Genomic DNA, 26,511 nt, shown 5'->3' with positions numbered 1-26,511 from the left:
GGTTGAATGACCCCGGTTTGGCCTTGAAGCGGATGTCGGAAAGGCATAAATTTTATCTTTGATAATAGCTTCTGCTTCATCTTTTACATGCCGGGATGGATGAGCTCTCTATGTATTTTTCAGCCGGTAATGAAACATCGAAGTCCAAGTTGAATGAAAAGTCAGCAAAATCATTCACAAGGCCAACTAATTTTCGTAATGACGCACAACAACGCAAAAGCTTCAGAGGTTGTATCAAGAAGAATAAAACTATAGATAACGGCTCAGATAATGCTAACAACCCGTTCCTTAGCCTAAACTCTACTCCCAATAATCCCATGTGTGGTAGCTACAGCTGTGGAAATATCTCTACAAAAATGCCACATATTCTTCCTCCCGAAATAGAAGAGGGAAATATTGAGTACAAAGTAAGCAACCTATTTTTATTTGTTGTCCTGTCAACATATTCAGTATGTAAGGAAGTGGTATATGATTAACCGTTCCCGTGTATATGATACCATTAGGCCTCCAAGTGGTTTTAGACAGTATTGTATAAGTGATAAGCCTGAACTATAGTGTCGAAAATTTTGCAGGTGTTAACTGTTTTGGCCAAAGAAAAGGGATTGATAATTGGATGCCTTGTTATGTCATGGGTCAGTATTCGGATGTTTTTAGGATTTCTGAATTGTAAGCAATGTTAGTTCATGACTACAAAACCCAAACCCTACCACACAATCCTAACTCCTGGCACTGATTTTCAATCCGGTTTTGATGTTTACACCCTAACTTCTCTCAGTCTTTATTGATTCATCAGTATAACTTGACTGAATAAGCTTTGGCTTGACAAGTTCCGCGTCTACTAGCTGTAAATCACTGATGTCTGTAAGTGTGGAATTACGTATATAAAGAAAAAAACAAAATTGGATACGAATCGACCTGCTGCTCTGAAATTTCAGCGTTGGAACATTTCTTTCAAAGTTGGTATGCAAAAATAATATGTTTGAACTATTTCCTAATAAAGGAACCTGAAATGAAGAATTACCCAGGCTGTATACGAGATTTGCATCGTTTTGCGGATGAACTAGTCCCGCTTTTCAAAGCGTCGGTCTACATGCTTACGTTGGAATTTACAGCCTCGATAAGTGTTGACTTTGAAGGGTTTTTCGACTTGTTTTTGCTAAATGAAAACAATGGGAATAGACTGACTTTCCAAGCATTTTGTTTGAGGCTCCTAGCAAATATTATTTGTTTACACAATGGATCAATAGTTATTTCACGTCATTTGACCACATTGGTCGACTGAGTCCTTGACTAGTCCTTCCTCAGATACATACTTGACATTTCTGTCTTCAACCTGCACGCGAAGTATTTCTATTGCGATTTCCGTATGTCCAGTAAGACGGATAGACGTGTCCTTATGAGGTGAGAGCTAACCACTGATCCGTTTGAGTGATGACTAACAGTGGGTTTTTAGCATTTATCACATCTCTACTGATCTATTTTTGTCTAGCCATTAAATATCATAATCTGATCAAGTACTTTGTGACCATGTAACTCTGTGTCTGTATTTTATTATTATTTATTTAAACGCATAAATATTGGTACAAGAGGGCACCAAATATGTATGCGCCACACCATATTTGTGTGTGGGGGCTGTGATACTGCCCGGGTGCCCAGACCGAAGCAGGTGTTTTTCTTAGGGGGCCACACCCCGAGCCTCTGACCTAAAGGTCCGATCCACAGGGCAGTGGAGCATCGTAAGTAGATGCAGTCCCATGGTATCTGGTGACCAACAATTGGTTTATACGCCATTTGTTCTCTCAGGATACTGGAGCCCATGTGCACCATTGGTTTGGGATCCGGTTAAAGCGCCGGAAATTCGCTTTTCGTCCTCTGATTTTCGTAAACAACACCCCCACCACGAGGTAGTGAGTATGGCTTCCCCGGCAGAGGCTGTATACGCGTGGCCGTGTGAGAGCATTTCGAGAGGGAGGGAGGGCCCACCCCACTCTCGGCCATACCAGGGCATTTGGGGCATATGACCCTTAGACATTGCGAGTAAAAAATTAATCATAAATTAACTCATTCACCAGGTACTTGAGTGTGAACGACATTCCATGTGTCAGGGTTAACGATACTACTTAGTTACCTGAATCGAGATAGTTGGAGCGGTGTTCGAATCTCGGATTTACTGGCTTCAAGTTGAACCGCCTAACCATAAGACCACCACTGCATCTTTTATAGTCTCTCTGCATAAGAAAATTTCTAAAGTATTCGTTTCCAAAATACTTTTGTATTCGACGTATCTCCTGTCACCACCAACGAGATCATTCGGAAGAAAATATGCGGGTTTAACGAGGTTCTGTATTTTTTCACTCATCCTTATTCACTGGAATAAATTAATAGATAAAAAAAGCTTACCTCTGTTCATCATTAGGTCAGTGTGACATGTCACTATATATGCTTAAAGCAAACGTTTTCTCGAAATAAATTTTTGTATGTACATATTTGCTGCAGTCAGTCATCGTTACCTGTCCGTTAAGCTGGGGCACCAAAACCTCTGTCGATCTGACTTACCCTATCTACATTAAACCTACTCACTGTAGTAGCTATAAATGACAAACAGTTCTATTCCAGGAGGCTAAAAGAAGTATAAAAATCTAAATGTTTGATAGTCGTGTTTATGCTAATAAGGTACGACTCCACTAATCTGCAATTAAGTGAAAGTCATTTGTAGTCAGTTATTTAAATCATAAATACTTTTTTAAACCCTTCTATCTCTGTTTTCGCTAACTTTTCCTTACACCGATTTTAACCAATTCCTTTTTTACGTAGCGGAAATTAGTTGATCCTACACCAAATCGTTTTGAACAGCTTGTTACTCAAATGAAATGGCGTCTTAATGAAGGTGGAGGCAAAGCCATTTATAAATTAGGTGTAGATGACGATGGTCATGTCAGTGGACTTCGTCCATCTGAATTAATCAGTTCGTTAACAACACTTGAACGAATGGCAAAGCGTCTAAACTCCACTCTTCATCCTCTCAGAGAGCGTGTTATTGAACCGACAACTATTTCTTCGGATAAAGAATGTCGTAAAGCTATTGAAGTGCTTGTTCGTCTAGCGCCAACAACCAATGAAGGTGTAAGTCGAATGTTATATTCAGTACTATTGTATCAATTTTTTCCTGTAATGTAACTCACCGAGTACATATCCGTGTACTCGGCTTTGGACTACATTAGGCGTGTGAGCTAATATAATCCTAACTGGTTGCCTGAACCAAAGTAGGTAGGACAGCATTCAAACCTTTGACTAATGGTCAAAAATAGAGCGCTATAGCTACCAGGCCATCTGTTATTATTTTTTTGCAAAGTCTAATAAATCTATACTAACTCTAATCTGAAAATAATTATCGCCACAAATTGATATCAACTGAAGCAAATCAGAGTATTAGACAGCGCCTGCACTCTGAAACATTTTATTTTTCCACTATTTATGGTGTTTTTTTATCAATCTCATATTTTATTTCCACTGTTATCCCTCTGTTACTGTTGATGTAATTATATTTACTGTCCTCTTTTTGCTCAATACATCAATTTCTAGATTACCTATTTGGGGTAATACTCATTTTTACAAACCTATCATAGCTTATTTCTTTAAAATGAGAACTAAGAGACTGTTCTTCTTAGTAAGTTCAATAAAAGGCGTCTATAGTTCCACGTTCAAGCTACCACACTTCGTAACAGCATCAGGACAAAATTATCAAGGTAAACAACCGAGAAAATATTGATTGAAATAGAAAATGACATACGTCAACTCTAGTTCAAAAGGAATAAGCAGGAATGGAAATTATGGGATGATTTCAAGCTTAAGATTTATAGAAGAATTAGTGGTGAATGCAGCTGCTACTCCGTAATCTACCCTCCCTTTATCAACCACAAATTATAGTTACCTTACGGTCCCCATCTTGGGAGTCTATATCTTCCAATATGGTTCAGCTCAACGGTCTGTAGTTTCATGTAATAATTCCATGCCTTAGTTTGCTTGTCTCTAGCTTTATCCTAACCAACAGTACACGTTCTAGTAGGTGATAAATAAACTGCCTGGTTGAAAGAAATAACACAAACCAACATCTTTGATCCTCTTCCTCATCTACGGCAATTTGAACTAGTTTAAACTATCTGCCGTTTTACACCTCAAATTCTTCATTATTCTTATCTGGCGTGGTAGTTAAAGCAATTAACTTTTAATCAACAGGTCTCAGGTTCAAATCCTATTCCTTGTACGTTAGTTCACTCTGCTAGGAGGGGACTTTTTTTACGGTCTGCCACAAAATCAAGTACATAGACTTGTTACTTGGTAAAGAGATTGCATTATTGTGTATGATTATCACACTAAATGTTTCTGTAAATTTGCTTATGTAACTAGTGAATATCGTTTACTTCCCTATTATTTAAATATTAATAACAATAATAATCATTAAACATATGATTTGTGTGATATGGTGTAACAGCTGATAAAACTACTAATCCAATTGATAATGATTAACATATAAATTAATTTATGAAAATATTAGGGGAATAGTAGAATGATTATTCTTTCTCTATTTGTGTTAGAAATTATTATTTTAGATCCTGGTAATTGTTTCTGTAATAATAATAATAAACAGTCAAATGACAACCGGCCATGATCGCAACGTGATTTAACTTACCTGTTACTTTAATCCATTCTATCTAAAGTCTTTATTCCCTAAGATTATATTATTATCGAAAGATTTATTGATTACGGAATATCACTAACTTCAATTCAGATCCATTCATTCTTTGTCTTCCCTGAACTTAGAAAGTATTTTAAATCTTATATTCTATGAATTTTTTTTATCCATCGTGATGTATTTTTTTGTCTGTCTAATGTTTTTTAACCATTGTTGATATTACTAATACTAATACCGTATTTATTTTGATATTTTCATCTCGTGTTGATATGGTGTGCCAACTTGAACTTATGCACGTATATGCTAGGTTCTACGTTGTGTGTTGACTGACTGGTTTCTGAAAGATGTTTCACTAACGGCTAATGGTGATCTAATGAACATAATGTGTTTTCCCTAACCACTCTATTTCCTTACTGATTTTTTCGGTGGGGCTATAATTTATGGAGAACCTTTGAGCAACGCTAAAATAACCTAGGGAATGTCCACCCACTAACTAGGACTAAATGATGGTTATAAAGCAGTGTGAGGAATTTTAATTATGATTTACAGTTGATGGATAGGATTAGGAATTAGATTTAGAGTTTTCATCAAGAACTGAGATCAGCTATAACGCCGAAATAGTATTTAGCCAAATAAGTATGAATTTTGTGCCAAAATCCGAGACCTTTTATCTTAAATCTGATTGATTCGTCCAAAAATTATAGTCTCGCCATTTTTTCTTCTGATTGTCGTAACGTTATGATGTCTCGGTAGTATTAGCAATGTGTTATTCAGTACAAATCTAACTATTAAGAAGATACAACCAGCCTCAATTAATTATTGACCCAACCATCAGACTCATACTAAGTAATACTACTATTTTTCAGGTACATGAAGAAAGTGTTAGTTTTCATGTTATCTGTATCTTACCAATCCCTATCTCCTGTACCATATTAATTTCTCTTAATCATGATGAGTATTCGTGATGTATACGAATACTTTTTTGTTGTATAATGTTAGTTGTATGATCCAATTACTGCCTATACTTTTACTACCCCTATCACTACGGAATTTAAATCGACAATTGTATCTGTGTGCCAACGTGGCATGACAACTTGAACTGATGTACGTGCGTCCGAAGTTCTACGTTGTTGCTGACTGACTGGCTACAGGCATAGATCCTTGAGTGACTGATATTAAGCTGACACAGACTGGATAATTAGATCATTTGTAAATTAAATTTAACTGACTTTCAATTCATAAAAATAAACTGTATGATCGGAAAAATTATTATTGCTTAACCTTCATTAATTACCTGCGGGAGATAACCGTCCCACACTCGATATGGTTAAACTGCACTGGTCACGACTTATCACTAGAACTCCAGAAATGGCACCAGTTCGTGAATTAAACTGCAAAAAGTTCACAATCTCCACAAATTCCCTCAATTCTAATAATCTTTAAACGGCCAAATTATTTTAATGAGTGAAAAATAGATTCATCATTTGCGGTTTAAACTCATTAACTACCTTTGTTGCAAATTGATGGATTCAATGGAGTTTTACGTAACCCATTTATAAAGTACTAGGATTTGAGTCACATTCATTTTTATGTGATTATGTTTGGAATTCAACTATACCGATAATTGTAGTACCGAGTCAACTCACTCGAATAAGATAATTGACTCATTCGATAGTTCACTGGTTCCCGATTCACTTGACCAGCACATCAAAACACCCAACCATGAGATGACAAGACTTCCAAGAGCGCTTTTATTTCTCAAGATAATAGTGAAATTAATAGGCATCACAGTATATATTATTTTATATTATCAATGAAGTTTTGTATTGTCCGGGTGTTCATATTCAGAACTGAATTCTGATCAGTCTCTGGTATATGACCATCCTGAGATGATTGCCGCTATATAGTTATTTTGTGAAAAATTTTAAATCATATAGATTGTGACTAGCGGTGAAATCCGAGACACATGTTATGTCCTATTTTGGGACTTGTTAGTAATATTTAATTATATTGTCGGTTCTGATATTCACACCGACTCGAACCCAGTACACATTTCTTCAAACACTAATGCGTTATTTACATTATGTGTCGTTTTTACGCCCCATAATAATATTAATAAATATGAATCAAACGATATTGGTACATTGCATAGGTTATATTACTATTTTATTTATTTATTTATTTATGTGAACACAAATATTTGTACAACGGGGCACCAGATACATGTGCGCCACACAAATCTCATTTGATTTGTGTGAGGGCTGTGATGCTGCCTGGATGCTCAAACTGAAGCAGGTAGTTTTCTTAGGAAGCCACACTCTGAGCCTTCGACCTAAAGGTCTGATCCACAAGACAGTGGAGCATCGTAAGGAGATTCAGTCCCATGGTAGCCGGTGACCAACGATTGATTCATGCGCCATTTGTTCCTTCAGGATACTGGAGCCCATGTACACCATTTGTTTGGAATCGGGGTTTTCCAACTCCCCTAGGTGGACTCTCCATGTACACCGACCCGGTTAAAGCGCCGGACATTCGCTCTGCGTCCTCTCAATTTCGTGAACAACACCGCTACGAGAAGGCGGTGAATAGGACTTCCCTGGCAGAGGCTATATACGCGTGGACATGCGAGAACATTTTGAGAGAGAGAGCCAACTCTTCCCACCCTCGGCCATACCAGGGCATTTTGGGGCAGGTTATATTACTATCAACATCTGGATGATTACCGATTGCGTAACAATATTGACTTAAATCAATCCTGATAGAGTAATACACGATCACCCAAACAAGAGTATCTGTAACGATGTTCGAATTTACATTCATTCTTACCCAAAATTCAAATACTCTAATTGAAAGATCTTCACTTTATAAATTGATAAATGATGATTAAAGTTATTTTATTCTTAAATGATTATCACCCTGTAAATAAGGTACTTTATAATCATTAATCAGTTAGTTATTGCATATAACACCTTGAAAGAAATAAACTTCGGTGATTCACACTAAATAATCACATTTTTTTCTACACAACATTGAAGTAAAGGTAACATTTCTAGTAGAATTCGTGTGTTACGTATGATACGCAATTATTATTACTATTTATAAATGGCATATAAATAAGAAAACTCGTGATTTCTAATAAAACTTTCACTCACCTATGTAATTATTGCCTTGATTTATTGAATCCAGTAGTATAAACAAATCCCCTCGACACACAGATATCAATGTGTGATACTTTTTTCTTCTCTGCGTTGCCAAAGACATCGCTATTATTATTATTATTCTATGATTATTGTTATTACTATTACCTTTCCATAAGAACGTCAATGTTTTTTTTTACTATTACTCCTAGTTATGTATAAAGTATTTATTATTCGGCAGTACGTGAACTGTACATCTTCATAACGTGTGTACATTTGCTGGTTGCTATTTTGACGTGGTGATCGGGCTTGTCTATCGTGACGATTCAAACGAGCTATATTGGCTGGAACACATGTTTCTTTACGTCCTACCATGTCAGGTAGGGCAGTTGGCGGACGACGAGACGTTAAGCAGTAACTTAAGGTCCGAGGATGAGACTATACTGCTGACTGTACAGGAGTTTGACAGTAGTAAGGTGTTTCTCCCAGACAACCAGCATCTACTTATCTTGAAATTCTCATTAGTCCTGATAGTCTGGTGTCTGACGAAGTCTCGGCGCAGATTCAGAAGACCTGATTGGCTTTTGCCAATTTACGTCACTTGTGTTGTAGGCGGGATATACCTTTTCTAACCAAAGGGCGAGTTTATTGCGTAATAGTTTGCTCCGTTCTACTTCATGGATGTGAAACATGACCATTAAGAGTAGATAATATTCTTAGGTTACTGGTATTCCATTATATGTGTCTACAAAACATCGCTCGTGTATTTCGGGACTGGAGTAAGCAATGTCGAAGTTAGAGATAGAGTACTAAGCAAAGATGGTAAATCGTGTGATGAGGTAATAAATCTTCAACTGAGGTGGTTGGAACATGTGTTACGAATGTCCATTCACCATCTACCTTGACGGGTGATGTGTGGTTCTTTTCATTTAATAATTATCCTTATAGTCTTTATCTTATTCTTCACCACACTTTATGTATATTGTGTTTTCAGTGAGCAAATGTGGAGTATTTGAAAAATAATGAATACAATCAATTTGATTGGTTCTGCGTTTCTTGTTCTTTATTAATATTCATGTGTTGACCACCTTGATAGAACGCTTTTTACACTGAAAGTAACTTCTCGAAATATTGATCCCACGAATTGTAAAGTCAATTAATTTATAAATGATACTCATACCTTAAGAAGTAATAACTATATCTGGTTATACCAAACCTTAGAAAATGACATCTGTAGTTTATCGTTTAAGCGCTTACACTAAATCGACTCGGCAGTTCTCTTAACCAAATAGTTAGAGACTAAGTAACATAGCTCTGAATTATTCTCTACGGCACAGGTGCATTTACTCTTTGTCTTCTATTAGCTTTCAAGCTTCTTAATTATCTTTAAGTTTTTTCATACCGTAGATCTGTATTCTCTTCTCGAATCATATATTCTATCCCCAATCTTTTCTACTTCTACTTATAATGTTACTACTTATTTTACCCTGGAATTTCACTGTACTGATGTAATGTGGCAACTTGAATCCCTCGGGTTCTATGTTACATATGACTGATTACATTTATATGCCTTAGATCGTATACATTACAGTTGGAATTTTAGATTGGTCACTTTAAGTAGCAGTATATCTCTTTAAGTTAACGGCATTAATATAAATTTACTCAATGTTTACTTTGTTTTAATAAGAATAACCGCCTTGTTCAAACATCCTTCATCACACCCTCATATCAACTTTAGAAACTACAATTACTGCTTGCCTTATTGAATTGATCGACTTTTGTTTCAGCATATGATGTCGCTGGTTTACTGTTCGGCTCTATCAAAATCTTGACACGGATAGAAAAGCCTATTAAAGTTTTATTTTTCAACGTACAATAACCATGATAGACAAGTTATATATAGCTGTATAACTATGTCATATTCAGTTGGGACAGCTATTAATAGAACACACTATAGATTGACATTTTTGAAAATAAAATGCAACAATCATACAAGATTTTAGAATGCTAGATTGTTAAGTTTGTTGTTCAGTTTGATATAAGGTTCGAATATTGAAAGCTCCAACAAGTAGTTTGGAGCGTAATTTCAGAAGACTTGGAATCGCACTTCGTGAACTGGAATCCATAGTATGTGAGGAAAAAAGATAAAGCGATGGGAGAAGGGTTGGTAAAAGGAATTAAAATGGAAATACGATTATGAACAACGTGGTTTTCAGTCCTGATAGATGTGTATGAGTGGTTGTCATTTCCCGGTTGTCCACATCATAAAAAGATACTTCTTTGTGAGATACCTGAAAATAAAACTGTATTGAGGGTAGTTTTGACCAAATGGGAGTTCTAACATAGACCCCAAAGGACAAATACTTTAGACCGGTTACATATGGCCATGTTTTTAACTCCTTACTTTCAAGGCCTTACGTCTGGCGAAGGAAATCCATGGGGCAAAGCTAAGCTACATTTACGGTCGACTTTTCCATTTTGAGGAGGTAATATCTTTGAAAATGGTGGTATTCTGAGGGGAACCTCTCACTCCTATTACATTCACGTGCAAGTGAAAGTACGACTTTACCCTCGAACCTTAAGTTTACTGCTTTTAGTCTTACTTCTCCGCAACAGACCTACTCAGTATAGTAATACCTAAATGGAACAAGTATCTCTTTCATTGGAACTCAGCTGAATCATCGTAATGTTCGGGCCAGACCACCATGCCAAAGTAGCAGATACAGTCGTTTTGTATAGTTTTTAGGATGAAATAGTCGAGAGAAAAAAACATCTTTCCAACTAGTCATTCTCTGCTAACAAAAAAAATGTAAACATATTTTCAGAATGGTTATCATAAATAATTTCTTTTATTAACATTAATCTTAGTAACTATGTTGGGATTCTCATTGTTGTGTTTCTTTTGTTTTCATTAATATTATTTAAATTATCTAGTCACCAGATTTATGTGTAGCTTTAGTTGGTGGAATGGATTCAGGCAAATCAACTTTAATTAGTGTATTAACCGATGGTGAATTGGATAATGCTCGTGGTAAAGCACGATTAAATCTATTTCGTCATTTACATGAAGTACAATCTGGTCGGACAAGTAGTTTAAGTCGTGAATTATTAGGTTTTGATGCAAATGGTAATGTTACTAATTATAAATATGCTGATGGTAGAGTTTATCGACGTTCAACAGAAGAAGTAAGTTGATTATTAATAGTTGTATATAATGTAATTAAACACCAAAATATTTTGTAATTTCATCATTGTTTCTTCTTTTTTTTGTTGATTGGTTGATTTATCCTATCAACTAATCAGAATACACACCCACGATTTACTTTTTGATTAGTCTCTAACCACATGATTATTTGGAATTTCTTAGAGAAAACTATGCAACACTTAGAAATAATTTCATCAGTTATTTCGTTCAATTTTAATTAGTTTTCTCAAAGTTAACCGATGTAAACATTGTGAAAATTTTATGCAAATAAACTTTCCATAAATATATACTACTCAAATGTCACTTTGTAAGTGCAGTTTGTTGAGATATCAGGCTCAGTTCATTGCAACTTGTTGTTTAAGTTTAGTTTTGTTCGTTTATGGCTGTCTATTCTTGCTATTTCTGTTTTTATCTTGTCATAGATATCCAGCTACAAATAATAGGCCACAGACCAGCATTCCCCAACCCACTATGTCCTCAGCCTTCATTTCTAGTTCTGTCCAATTGTTCTTCATTCTTCTCATGTCTGTCTCCATTTCTTGGCGTAATGTGTTCTTTGATATTCCTCTCCTTGAGGATTCCAAGTGAGGGCGTACCTTGTGACGCAATTGAGTGTTTTCCTCAATGTGTGTCCTATCCAATTCCAGAGCTTATTCCTGATTTCTTCCTCCGTTGAGATCTGGTTTGTTCTCTCTCACTGTAGGTTGTTGCTGATAGTATCTGGCGAACAGATCTGATGTATTTTGCGTAAACAACTGTTAATAAACACTTGTGATTTCTGGATGATGACTTTCGTAGTTTTCCAGGTTTCCGTCCCATACAGTAGAAGTATTTTGACATTTGTCTTGAAAATTCTGAGTTTGTTGTTGGTTGAAAGTTGTTTTGAGTTCCAGGTGTTCTTCAGTTGTATATATGCTGTTCTTGCTTTGCCAATTCGAGCCTTTCACATCTACATCAGATCCACCGTGCTCATCAATGATGCTGCCCAGATATGTGAAGGTTTTTACATCTTCCAAATCTTCTCCATCAAGTGTGATTCCATTCGTGTATGTTGTGTTGTATCGGAGAATCTTGCTTTTTTTGTATAATTATGATCGATTTTGGTTGTATTAGCGTTATTTTATGAAGTTAGATTTTTGTATCTAGAGTACGTAATGCGCCGGGACAATCAAACATAGGGCAAAAGATAAGTGAAGGACGCTGGCAGGCATGGTATTGGTCAAGATTTGGCTTCATTTTCTGAGGGAATAGATATGTGCTATGGATTGGAAATATGTCTTTATTTTATGAGGGATATGTGGTTACGTTTTTAATTGAGTTGTTCACACACTCTCGATTCAGTCGGCCAATAAACACTCGCTCACTCTTGTTTCTTCACTCAAGTTGCTGGTTTGGATACCGATATAATAAGCATGTAAATCAGCATCAAACTTGGACATCTGTATAACATAACTCTGTCCAACTTTATTTCTCGTCAATTCGTTTACCAGTTATAGCTTTGTGTAATAAGCTTCGAGCCATACTTTAAGCGTAAGAACCATTGAAACTACTTGGCTATCTAAACTGAGGTAAGTGGGACGGAGTTCGAGCCTTAGCGGCTAAATCCCAAACATTACGAACACTGACCCCATTACTGTTGAAATCTTGGTTCGACTCGTGAACATTCTGCGGGTAAAGTAAACATAATAACCACTACACTATTAAACCCTTGGTGATAAATAACTTTGAGTGATACTTGCGATGATAAAAAGAGGAGAGGAGGTTACATAGTTTGAGTTGGCTATATATGTTGAATATTGAAACTGTCAATTATTTCTCATTCAAGTAAACAAAACACAAACTTTTCATATCTTTTATTTTTTGTTCTCTTCTTAAGGTTGTTCGAATGTCATCCAATTTATTAACTTTACTTGATTTAGCTGGACATTCAAAATATCAACGTACAACATTAGCTGGTATTTCTTGTAATCAACCAATAATGGGCATTTTAGTAATATCTGCTACAATTGGTTTAAGTAGTATAGGATTAGATCATATACAATTAATACGTTCATTAAATTTACCAATGATCATTGTATTAACAAAAATTGATCAATTATCTCATGGAATTGAACAAATCAAACGTATTCATATAATTTATCGTCAATTAATATATCAATTTAAACAAATTGATAATGCATGGTCATACGGTGTACCATCATCACCAATATCACAAACGAATACAGACTATTCATTTTTAAATGATTGGAAATTGAATTCAGCTAGGTAATTCAATTGTAATATGTGCATTTTTTTAAAAAGTTTGCATGTTTTTTTTTGTTGGTGTTGTTGTTAAAATGTTCCTTTGTACTTTAAACTGTACTGTCAAAAAAAGTATCTATAAAGTACATTTTTTTCGTTAGAAAAACCATAAAAAATTTTACAACAACAATAACCATCATAAGCAAAGATGGATAGTGGCTAGCAGTGGAATCCAGGACGCGCGTTTCGTCCTGTTTGGGACTCGTCAGCTGGATGTATCTGCATCTCGGAGTTGATGTTCACTCTGGGATTCGAACTCAGTACCGTTCGCTTCCACTGCTAGCCACTATCCATCTTTGCTTATAATGCTTGTAAATTAAGGCAATATCGAGGTATACGCACAGTATGCACATATGCCAATAAGAGACTGATCAATTTCAGTCCTAAAACATCAATGGGAAGATTCAAGTAAAACAATAACAACTGAATTAAACAATAACCATCGTTTAATGAGAGGATTGTAAAGATTATTGAATTTGTAAGTAGTTTTACATTATGGACTGTATTTATTATGATAATCATCGAAGAATCCTATACTAGAACGAAACAACTGTCTAGTACTTCATGGGTTCAAATCCCGCGAGCGGGACCGTGGATACGCACTACTGAGGAGTCCCACAATAGGACGAAACGGCCGTCCAGTGCTTCCAAGTTTTCAATGGTAGTCTAACATCAATCGGTTCTTGATCTCAATCAATAACATAATAATCTCCACAACACTATGCTGATAATAACCATGTGCTCACTAGTGACTACATTCGTGAAGGAATTCTCGGAGTTCTGGGGAGAAGCCGTGACTAGTGGAGCTAATCCGTGTCGGGTAGAAACAGGTGTCTACCTCACTATAATGGAAGATAGTTGCGCAATTTTTTGGATTGGTTGAGGTTAGACATTAACACTATTGGATGCCGGCTCAGTGGTCCAGTAGGTCAATCGTTCGCACGCCAGACTGAAGGCCCTGGGTTCGAATCCTGCCATTGGGACTGTGGGTGGGCATTGCTGAGAAGTCCCACAATAGGACGAAACGACCGTCCAGTGTCTCCAGATTTTCAGTGGTGGTCTAACATCAATCAGTTCTTGATCTCAATCAATGAATTTCAATAGTTGTCTCGCTTAAAATCAATTTATGATGTAAAACTACAATGTAAAGTGGCTAACTGGATCACAAGTTTACATCTCTTCCTCTCTTTCCATTTAAATTCAACTCAAACTATCATCAAACGTTGTACGTAACATTTCTTGTTTCAAGGCATTTACACAAACTCCATAACCCATTATTTAGTTACATTAACTTAACCTTTAAAAAAAAGAATCTTAGCAATTCACGTTTTCGTACCTAGTAAATTAATATATCCTTAAGTAAGAATAAAACAACTGTTCAATGTTTCATAGTTTTTAGTAATTTTCGAATTAATATATCAGCTCATGATGATGAAAATTACTACAAACTAAACAATCTGTACAGTGTCTTTTGTTTACTCACTTGTAGGTTGCTAGTATTTGATCATATATGTCTTCATAGTATTGCTCGCGTATGTCAGGACTATTCAATGACTAATGCTGAAACTAGACTCGGTGTTCTTAGCAAAAATAACAAGTCGGTTAATGAAGTAATGAATCTTTATTGATTGAAGTGGTTGGGATATAGATTATGTAATTCATCCTCTACCTACCTCAATCCTCGATGTTGACTGGTGTAGGAATCATTCAGTCATATGTAACATAAAACCTGACAGTTATATGCGTTGGCTCAAGTTGTCACATTATTGGAAGTAATAGCAATATCAGAAGTAGTAGAAAATATTAGGCATAGGCAATATGATCCAAGAAGAAAGATTAAGTTGATTGGATAAAAAGCTTAACATAATTTTTCAAATCAAGATCTAAGAGAAGACAGAAAGTGAATGCATCTGCTCCAACCATTGATTACAATAATGGTGTAGAATTAGATTAGAATAAAGCTAAGAGTGAACAAATTGAGGTATAACATCAATACATGAATTCATTGACTATTGGACAGTAGGTGCACACTACTTGGTCGTGGTCATTCCATAAATCCGCTCTTCCTTCTCAATCCATATTCTCTATCTTCAGTTGTTTTTTTTTACTTTCACAAATACAACAACAGACAGCTATGTAGAATAATAGTTCATTCATTAAATATATACATTTTCATTTTTCTTTTTCTTTGACCTTTCTTTCTCTCATTATATTATAATTTTGACTTTATCCAAATAAACAAAAGCTGATTGTCACATGTATCAAAGAAAAGATCATTTGTTGTTGTTGTTGTTGTTTTCTTCTTCAAAATGACGTGATCTATCAAACGGAATATTTGATCTTGTTTCCTTTATATTCAAAGAAACTTATTGAAATATGAATAAATTCTCTTTCTGTTTCTTTCTCATTATATAAATCATTTATTTATGATGGTACATCAGTCAAATCACTAACATATATTTACATCTATGTCTTACTCTAATTGCATACTACTATTTATAGTGTTGAATAACAAAATGGTTTAAGTTGTATTAAAAAGCTGAAAAGAATCAAATAAAGAAATAATATGACTTTGTGAAGTGATTGGTTGTTAAACTGAACCATCTTGTTGATGGCGAAACTCTGGAAGAGGTAGAATCCTTCACATACCTGCGAAGCATCATCGATGAACAAGGAGGATCAGATGTATACGTAAAGGCAAGGATTGGCAAAGCAAGGGCCGCATTCCTACAATTGAAGAACATATGGAACTCAAAACAACTTTCAACCAATATCAAAGTGAGAATCTTCAATACGAACGTCAAGGCAGTTCTACTGTATGGAGCTGAAACTTGGAGAACTACAACAACAACCACCAAGAAGGTGCAAGTATTTATAAATAGCTGTCTACACAAGATACTCAACATCCATTGGCAGGATACCATCAGCAACAGCCTTTTGTGGGAGAGAACAAACCAGCTTCCAGTTGAAGAAGAAATTAGGAAAAGACGATAGAAATGGATAGGACATACATTACGGAAATCACCAAACTGCATCACAAGGCAAGCTCTAACTTGGAATTCTGAAGGGAAACGGAAAAGCGGAAGGCCAAAGAACACATTACATCGGGAAATAGAAACAGATATGAAAAGGATGAATAACGACTGTAAAGAGCTGGAAAGGATTGGCCAGGACAGGGTTGGATGAAGAATGCTGGTGAGCGGCTTGTGCTCCTTCACGAGGAGTAATAGGCATAAGTAAGTAAGTGAACCATCTCGTTAGATGTCTGGTCTTTCAAATGTCGATTTACACAATGATCTCGTAATCAATAGTTGAAGAGAGACATTAGATGAAAATGACCCGAAATTAACTGGTGTATCCTAGTAGTCGCATATAATGTAATATTGGAACGATTGTTTATATCAACAAAATTATAATCTTCTAATATTTCAATGCATAGAATGTTGAGTTTTGGATGTCCGGCTGCTTAGTGTAGGCTGATTTCACAGAGGAGAAATAGTCGAAAGTAGCGTTATTTGTTCTCTAAAGAAGTGACTTACACCATATCACAAAACGTCAAAAATTCGTCTTTATTACTCATTTAGATATTTACAAATATATTATTTTCATTGTTTAGATCTCGAACTGATCTTAGCTAGATCACCATTGAAAACATGGAAGCACTGCACGACCTTTTCGTCCAGATATGGGACTCCTCAGTGGTGTACACGCACAGTCCTGTACGCTGGAATACGACTCAAGATCTTCGGTCTCGCTCGCAAACACAACCTCCAAACGTCTGTGGTATAGTTAGGTGTTCATATGCGAGACCGAAGGTGTTGAGTCCGACTGCAGAGTACAAGGCCATGGTTATTGCTGTAACGTGTGTGACTTGCAGGTCTTGATAAGCAGCGCTTATATCGATCGATCGCTTCTGTGACAGTGGACACGTAAACACGGACGGACGACCTAGTGCCCTGATTGGCCCCGCTTCGCAGTCTGTCCCAGCCAGTTGAGTCTAGAACACAAGTCACAGCCTCTGAGTTATGAATCATTGTATTTCAGACATACTCTATTTATATACTAACCAAACAAACCACATCGTACCATAAAATAGAAAACAATATTTACACAATATTTAACAAGTGAAACAAACATCGACCAATGGCAAATGTACATTTAAGGTCCAAGGCCACCATAGACTTAACACGATAATTATTGGTATATTTTTCCGACTATCCTAACAGTTATACATTGTTGAAGAGTCCCATATTTGGACAAAACGACCGTTCAGTGCTTCCAAGTTTCCAACAGTGGTCTAACATCAATCGGCTCATGATCTCAATCAAAAACTTAATAATCTTCACAACCCCTATACTGGTAATAAAAATGTATTATTATCATTCCTATTATATTCTTTCATTGTTAAATTTTCTTTCCTTGAAATTTTTATCTTTAATAGAGGGGATTTCAATGATGATTATTTTATGCCACCATTTTTTCCTGTTTCATCTGTCACTGGTCAAGGTATTGATAACTTAATGCATTTTTTAAGTCGTCTAAGTTGTTTAAATCAATCACCAATGCCAACGTTATCCATGTCACCATCATCAACAACGACAACAATCCATCCATTTGAATCTTCTGATCATCGAAATCCAGATCATCATCCTCATCAACAACAACAATCTTTAGAATTCAATAAATTTTCCAATGAAACTCATATTCAATTCATATTTAATAAAATAAATGAACAAATGAAAATTATTAAAACTTATCGTGATTTTAATGGTACATTATTTTGGATTAATCAAGTATTTACACAAATACCAGGGGTTTCTAATCCAGTTATAGTTGGACGTGTACAACTTGGTCAATTATTAAATAATCAAATATTATGGCTTGGACCAGATCAAGTAAATTTATATTCATTATAATTAATAATTATTGAATGAGATACAAAATTTTATTTCAGAAATTGATCTATGTTATTCTTCAGATTGATCATAAAGATTAAAGTAGTTGAATGTTTCTTAGTCAGTCAGTCAGTCAGCTACAACGTAGGACCGCCCTCATACTTCTAACACCACTCAAGAATGTTTCTTGGAAGTCTCATTAGTTCTGATGGATTTACTTTTACCAACTTATGCCGCCTATAGTATAGGCAAGATATTAATCAAGGGATAAGTATACTACTCATCAGTTTTTCATGTTCTGCTCTATGCTTGTGAAGTATGGTCTTTAAAAATAGAGGATATCCGTAAATGAGTAGTATTTGATAACAGGATACCTTCGAATCATCAGTCGTGTATATTGGGACTACGAATTGATTAGTACTGAAATTAGATTCAAGGTAACAAATAAGACTATCAAATTGGTTGATAAAATAATACTGTGAGTTTTAATCGACTGATGAAGCTGGAGAATGTGTTGCTTATGTCTGATCACTGCCCACCTCGACAGGCGATATTGACTGGAGTATCTGTAGGTTGGAAGAAAGCTAAAGAAGCTAAAACTAAAGTGTATCATCAGTCTATGAAATCATTGGACGTCGGTGTTATAACTTGTGCCCTGTATCCCTATTAATGTATAACGTGATGATGCCGCCAATTAGAGAACAGTGAATTGTCGACCGGATCAATGACTTATCAAGCCTATACGAGCAGTGTAGAGTCCTTAGCGATCCTGCTTCCCGCCTAGCCCTACCTGTTAAGTTCAGAACACCAATCTCAGCCTCTGCGATATGAATCATTTAATTCAAACAAACTGGGTTTATATACCAACCAGACAGATCACATCTCACCATAAAATAGAAAGTGACATTTGTACAAGATTTAGCCAAAAGTGGCTGTGATTGTGGGAGATATTAATTGATAGACTGGGCATAACTCAAGAATGGTAAATGGTTTAATAATAGTTCATAGGTCAAAATAAAGCTTATGATAAGAGGAACACGAATATGCATAGTTTAGTTAATTAACAATTATACGATAAAAATATACGTATAGTATTACTCTAGTAATAGATTCCAACAGTTACCATTCATTATTCTCATCGGGATATAACAGTCGGTCTGAGCCATGTTAGTTTAATGCCCACTCAATAATTGCCACCCATGGTCGGATACGTTGGTTGAGATGACTCAGATGCATTCACTGTTTGTTTTCCTTTGTGTCCAGAATTCCAAAACTATTTTATTTTTTCTTCTCGAATGATATCTTCTATACTTAATCACTTTTGTGATCACTGACACTATTTCTCTAGTACTCATCTTTATAACTTCATCTCTCTTTGTTGATTTAGTGGGTTAACTTAAACCAATTCACATATATACCAGGTTTTACGTTGCTTATGACTGACAAACAAGGCTCTTTTACTTTATCTTCTTGACGTAAAATTATCCCCTTCTGTTTCTTTTTTTTTGTAGTTTGGTGATTTCTATCCAGTTCAAATTGTTAGTTTAATGCATAATCGTCAAGTACATGATATTGTATACGCTGGACAGTCAGCATCAATGGAGGTGTATTTTTTACCAAAATCATGGAATAGTATGAATGATAAACAACGTCAAAGCATCTTACATAGTATATCATCACCCACTTCACTGTCAATAACATCATCTTACAGAACAATGAATGATCATAAAAAGTCATTTTCATTATTCGGTAATAATAATGACAATATTTGTAATGATGATGATAACTGTACTGGGAATGAAGAGAATATTCCACATAATAATAATAAGAAGAAGAATGTCAACAGTCTATCGTCATCATCGTCAGATATTTATCAATTTTATTCACCAATAAAAATACGTCGTGGAATGATTCTTCTCACTTATCCAATGTTATTAACTGCATATTCATTGTTTAAAACATCATCACCGGGATTATTACCATGTACCATCGATTCTTCCCCGCTATCATCATCACCATCTGAATTTATTTGGAATGAACAATTAAAATCTAAACATTGTATTAATTTCACCGTAGTATGGACAGTTAAATTGAAACTAATTCGTCGTCTACCTATAGTATCTTTTAAATTAGGCAATCCACCGGTAATTTTAACGCCAATTCCATCAATTGGACAACGTGTAAGTATTTATGCTGGATGTGTTTGTCAAACTGGTGTTGTACTAGAAACGATAAATCAATGTAAACATGAACAAGAAATGCAACAGAACAACTTGAAAGATTATATGGTGAATAATGAGGTTTGTAAATGATTATTCCGATTGATGAATCATTTTTTTTGTTCAAGATAGATAACAAAGAACTTTAACTGGCTGATACTTATCTATTTACTTACGCCTGTTAACCCCCGTAGCGGAGCATAGGTGTTCCACCAGGATTCCCTATCGAACTCTGTCCTGGTTGATAGGCGGATGCTTAAAATATTGAGTTCCACATAGGCTAACAGACGTAACACTTTACTTACGCCTGTTACTCCTCGTCGAGGAGCATAGGCTGCTGACCAGCATTCTTCATCCAACCCTGTCCTGGCCAATCCTTTCCAGCTCTTTACAGTCGTTATTCATCCTTTTCATATCTGTTTCTATTTCCCGATGTAATGTGTTCTTTGGCCTTCCGCTTTTCCGTTTCCCTTCAGAATTCCAAGTTAGAGCTTGCCTTGTGATGCAGTTTGGTGATTTCCGTAATGTATGTCCTATCCATTTCTATCGTCTTTTCCTAATTTCTTCTTCAACTGGAAGCTGGTTTGTTCTCTCCCACAGTAGGCTGAGACGTAACATCACTAGATTATAAAATCAATGACCGTTGAACTCATCTGTATTGGTGAATATATACTATCTGATTGGAAGGAGTTTGCACCATCAGTGGTTGTTTAGACGTTGAATGACATAATCCAGAGTCAGTAGCAGTGACACAGTAGTTATCACTCTTGATCTTCCTCTGCATATTGAGTTTTGTTAATCCTCTGTACACATCTTTTCGATCTGTATCCTTCAGTGTTCATTCTTTTTATTATAATTGATTATGATATTATTTCGACTACTTTGCTACTGATTGATCACTGAGTAGTGACCAATTTCATGTATGTTAACTTCGTAGTGCTGGTTGAATTTTACCGATCGTGTTCCAATGTGGTCACTAGTCTAAGTAACTCGAGATCGCGTGCGCTATGCTGAGATGTAAGATTGTGTTTTGAGGTAGTGGACAGAAAACCCTGGAGCTAAGTTTTGTGCTATTTGAAGCTCGGCAACAATGTGTACCTGTAATCTTGAGGGAACTGATGTTCCTTGGCAGATCCGATCCTATGTCACCCACCTTTGTTATCAGTGAGCTATTCATGCCGCAAGTGACCTCCGGTGAAATTAAAATGCAAATAAAACCCTAGATACAGGGTTTCATGTCGATTATCTCCAACCGCTAACTTTGCTACTCACTCTGTTAACTTCATCTCATCGCGCTAATGTGTGATATGGTATTTTGAGTTCATGCGAAATCTATACCATGTTAATTATTGTTTTGGAAATCTACTACGATACACGATACAATGCATGTTTCCTTACTAAATCCATAATTAGTACATCAAACGATAGATAAAGTTCAGTAGTACGTTGTGGCCAATGGATAACTCTTCATGAGACAATTATTCACACAAACCTCTTTGATAAACTGAATTCCAAAAGATAATATTCTTGGTCAACAAACAAGGTTTTCTTTATTCACTCACTGCACAACAAAAAACGTGATTGATAATAAATATTTTTTTATATCCCGATGAGTAGAAAAATTATATTTCTGAAGTTTTGTGAGCTTGTTTATTTATTTAAACACATAAACATTGGTACAAAAAGGCACCAAATAGATATGCGCCACATAAATCATTCGATTTGTGTGAGGGCTGAGATACTGTCTGGGTGCTCAAACCGAAACAGGTGGTTTTCTCAGGGGGGCATACCTTGAGCCTTTGACCTAAAGATCTGGTCCACAAGGCAGTGGAGCAACGTCAGAAGATGCAGACCCATGGTGGCCGGTGACCAACTGTTGATTCATGCGCCATTTGTTCCTTCAGGATACTGGAGCCCATGTACACCATTTGTTTGGAATCAGAGTTTTCCAACTAACTCCCCTACATGGGTCCTTCATATCCACGAGCCCGGTTAAAGTGCCGGACATTCACTTTTCATCCTCTCAATTTCGTAAACAATACCCCCATCACGAGAAGGTAGTGAGCAGGACTTCCTTAACAGTGGTTGTATGCACGTGACCATGTGAGAGAATTTCGAGAGGGAGAGAGAGCTGACTCTCCCCACCCTCGGCCATACCAGGGCATTTGGGGGCAATGTAAGTCATTTATTTGCTCTGAAGAAGTGGTTCACGCTAAGTCACGAAATGTCAGAAATACAATATTTCTACTCGTTGGTATATATATATATATATATATATATATATATATATATATATATATATATCGTTAACCTTCTACCCAGTGCTCAATTTATTTGGAACTATCAAGTCCAATCTTGGCATTACTACCTACAAAACAAACGTGATTATATGTTATTTAATAAAACATACAATTGAATGAGCTTTGTCATGGGATCCACTTTCCCGGTGGAATTATCGTCTAACTATCAGGCATAATTCCTGCCAATAATTTCAACTTAATAAATGTGTTGCAGAAGGGAAGAAAATGAAATCATAATTAATCTATGACAGTAGCTTTGTCTTCTTATTTTATATAACAGCTGATACTACTTGTGATATACTTCTACTACTACTACTACTACTACTACTACTACCAATACTCTTACGCCTACCTATATAACCCCAATCATATGATTGTAACAGATGACGGAGAAATATGCTGTTGTTGTTGTTCTCATAGACACATTTAAACTTATTATGCAAATTAACTTTTATACTGAAATAGAAACACTCCATTCTTTATATCAGTTAGTCAAGTTGATCTCATGTGTTTTTTCAAGGTATAAGGATATAGTTGCCACTTTTCGGTTGCCCACACCATGAAAGAGTAATTCTTCTTGATAAACGTGACAATGAACTTGGGTTTGGAGTGATCTCCACGACCTGATATACGGATCACAGTGTTCAAGGGATAACTGTCTCAGTCCGACTTTATTTCGAGTAGTTTTAATGTGTTGTCTCCATACTTTTCAACTCTTACCTCACGATACAGAAACCTATGGAGCAAAACGAGGTGCACTACGTTTGGAGTCGACCTTTTTGAATAACCTTCTTCTGTTGTGCTAAGACAGCGTCTCCAGAGATATCGGTTGTCTGAAATAAACTCCTTACTATCCCCTCACCCTTGCACAATTGGCAGTGCTACTTCACCCTTAGACCCTAAGTTTACTAATTTTAGTCCTACTGCTCTCCAACTGACCTGATTGGCATAATCGGATATAAAAAAACGAGTGTTCTAGATAATATGTCTCGATTTTATCGTCATAATACTCAACCCTGACCATCACGTCATGCTGTAACAGCCATGGCCAGGTCATATATATATTTCTTGTGTAATAACTAGTTGTCTATTTATGAAATTACTCCTAATTTCTAGAAACACTACTTTTGTGATTATGAATGATTTTTGACTGAAAAAGAGAGAAACTGTAATTCTTTTGAGAAATGAACTAACTGATTATTTGTTGTTTTTTTCATTTTATTCACTGTTATATTCAAGTAGAGTACTCAATGCATAGATCAGATCTTCGTATTTCATGTGTTACCCGTTGAATAGGAGTTCTTTTAATTTTTAAGACTAAATATTTGAAAATAGCATAAAATTCCTGGATTAAGTTGGTTGTCTCAAACGTGTTCAATCTGTTGCGTAAATAGGATTTACGTTTCCAATTGCAGTCTTAAACCACAATGGGAAAATACAAGTAAAACAATACTAAGTGAATTTAAATTCACCCCATTGCACAAGCAAGTGGTTATCAGGACTCAGTAACTGAGTGGATAACGTGATGGTGTTTGGAGCGAATGGTACCGGGTTCGAGTCTCAGAGTGAACATTAACTCAGACGCAGGTACATCCAGCTGACGAGCCCCAAATTGGACGAAACGCGTCAAACTGGATTCCACTACTATCCACTATCCATCTTTGCTTAGGAAAAGATTGTGAATTCAGGCAATATCGAGGCGCACGCACAATATGCACATATGCCAATAACAGACTGAAATACATTTTATGACTGATCATCGTTATATACTACTTATGTGGATATAAGTAGCTCACACCACAGTATGTCACCCACCTACATTTTAACTAAATCGGTTATTACTCATCATTTGGATTGTTCAATTGTTAAGTATTTAGTTTATTCTATGAAAAATAATTATTTATTTTACTATTTGTTTGTTTGTTTCTCAGAATCATTTAGATGATACAACGTACATCTTACTACGCTTTACACGTCATCCAGAATTAATTGAAATTGGTCGACAATTTATATTAACATGGAATGGAAATTTAAAAACAATCGGTTATGCTGTTGAATTAATTGATCCATTAAAACATCATTATAATCTTTCATTGAATACTCTTTCTAATAATAATACAACAACTACTACTAGTACTAGTACTACCAATGTTCAAGATCCTATTTGTTGGAATAATAATATTCAACAAAATTCTGTATCATTTCAAGAGAATGATCATTATGATTGGTCTAGTCTACGACAGTCATTTATTAATCGAACAATCTCAATGAATAATTATCCATTTGGATCTATAGATAATTTACATACATCAACTAATGTATTATTATTATCTTCATCATTACCATCAACAAATATGGAATTTTATGGTCATTTAACAAATAATGAATTATGTAAGAGGTCAGCAACAACATCATCAAACTCTTTAATTCCTGTAAATCATTTAACAAGTTTATCAGAATTAGTACAAAATCATGATATTGATATTGATGATAACATTAATCATAATAGTAATAATAATAATTCAACAGATATTGATCATTCTACACAGTCTATAATTGATATCAATAATGTTAAACAGTTTTCTGAATCATCAATATCCTCATCAGGAGGAGACGTCACAACATTCACACCATCATCGTATAATAAGAATAAACGACGTCATAGACGAAAACAGAAACGTTAATTCTTTCTAGATCCTCTTTAATTTATCTCTGTTTTCTTTTAACAATTTCATGATTTATTTATTTATAGCTGGTCACTTAGTTAGTTAGTTCAGTTTACTATGATTATGCTGTTGTCTAGCCTACTATAATAATAATCATAATTTCTTATGAATATTGAGTAAGGCAATTATTGTTGTTAAAATTGATCATGTTGTACATGTAAATGGGTTGTTGTTTTTTTTAAATTATTTGCACATTATACATAAAATAGTTGATCGTTCATTATTATCATTAACCTTCAGTTAATTTATGTATACATATTTGCTTTTTTCCTAGTAATATGTAAATGTAATTCAATCCCTATGTCCCTTTGTGTGTGTGTGTGTTTGTAACTAGAATGGTGGTGGTGTTTCATCGTAACGATCTATCGACCAATCTATACATCATTACATATGATGTAATTTGGTCTGTTTTTTTTTGTGTGTTTTCTTTTTTTTCAATCTACTCTTACACTTAATAGTGATTACATGTTCAAAATAAAATTGATCTATACTACTACTAGTTACTAGGGTGGGGATCTCTTTCCCATTTTCTGTTACTTTGTTATCTTCTGAAAACAATCAACTAATAGAATTATTATTCGGATAAACCTTCAATTATGATGATATAAGTAGTGTTGTTGTTTTTTTCTTCATTTCTCATCTGACTTTATCGCATGAATACTGGATGATGTATATGTTTGTATGTATGTGTGCGTGTGCGTTTTTCTTCTTACAATCAAACAAACTTAGTCAGATTCACTAAGGAAATAGTTAGTTATTCAGTATATTTAGACTTACTTAATTACCTACTTATTCCTGTTACCTCCAAATGGAGCATAGGCCCACCGACCAGTATATTTAGACTATTCCCTATCAAGTAGTTGTGCACTTATTTATTATTGTAAATTATTAGATTCTTTCTTTCTTTCCTCAAGTCTACCATAACTTTCATTGTAAAATTTTATTATTTAATATCACATTGTTATCCTTATTATTATGAGTGAAATTTTGTTTATTTTTTTTCTTTGTTTTATTTATATAAATATAAAAAATAAA

The 26,511-nt window shown here is 35.3% G+C and overlaps 1 protein-coding gene across 1 annotated transcript; it reads left to right on the top strand.

The window, feature by feature from the left end:
- Positions 1-26,511, top strand: GTPBP2 (GTP binding protein). Its single transcript, XM_051219082.1, has 7 exons — positions 1-407; positions 2,815-3,123; positions 10,765-11,016; positions 12,912-13,300; positions 17,778-18,231; positions 19,743-20,531; positions 24,682-26,511. Exons 1-7 carry the CDS (start codon positions 96-98, stop codon positions 25,432-25,434), a joined length of 3,258 nt encoding a protein of 1,085 aa, XP_051070045.1. The 5' UTR covers positions 1-95; the 3' UTR covers positions 25,435-26,511.

This window comes from Schistosoma haematobium, chromosome 3 (genome assembly GCF_000699445.3).
Source record: "Schistosoma haematobium chromosome 3, whole genome shotgun sequence".
Lineage (NCBI taxonomy): Eukaryota > Metazoa > Platyhelminthes > Trematoda > Strigeidida > Schistosomatidae > Schistosoma > Schistosoma haematobium.
Note: the sequence above shows the minus strand (reverse complement) of the source record. Positions and strands in the feature narration are given on the sequence as shown.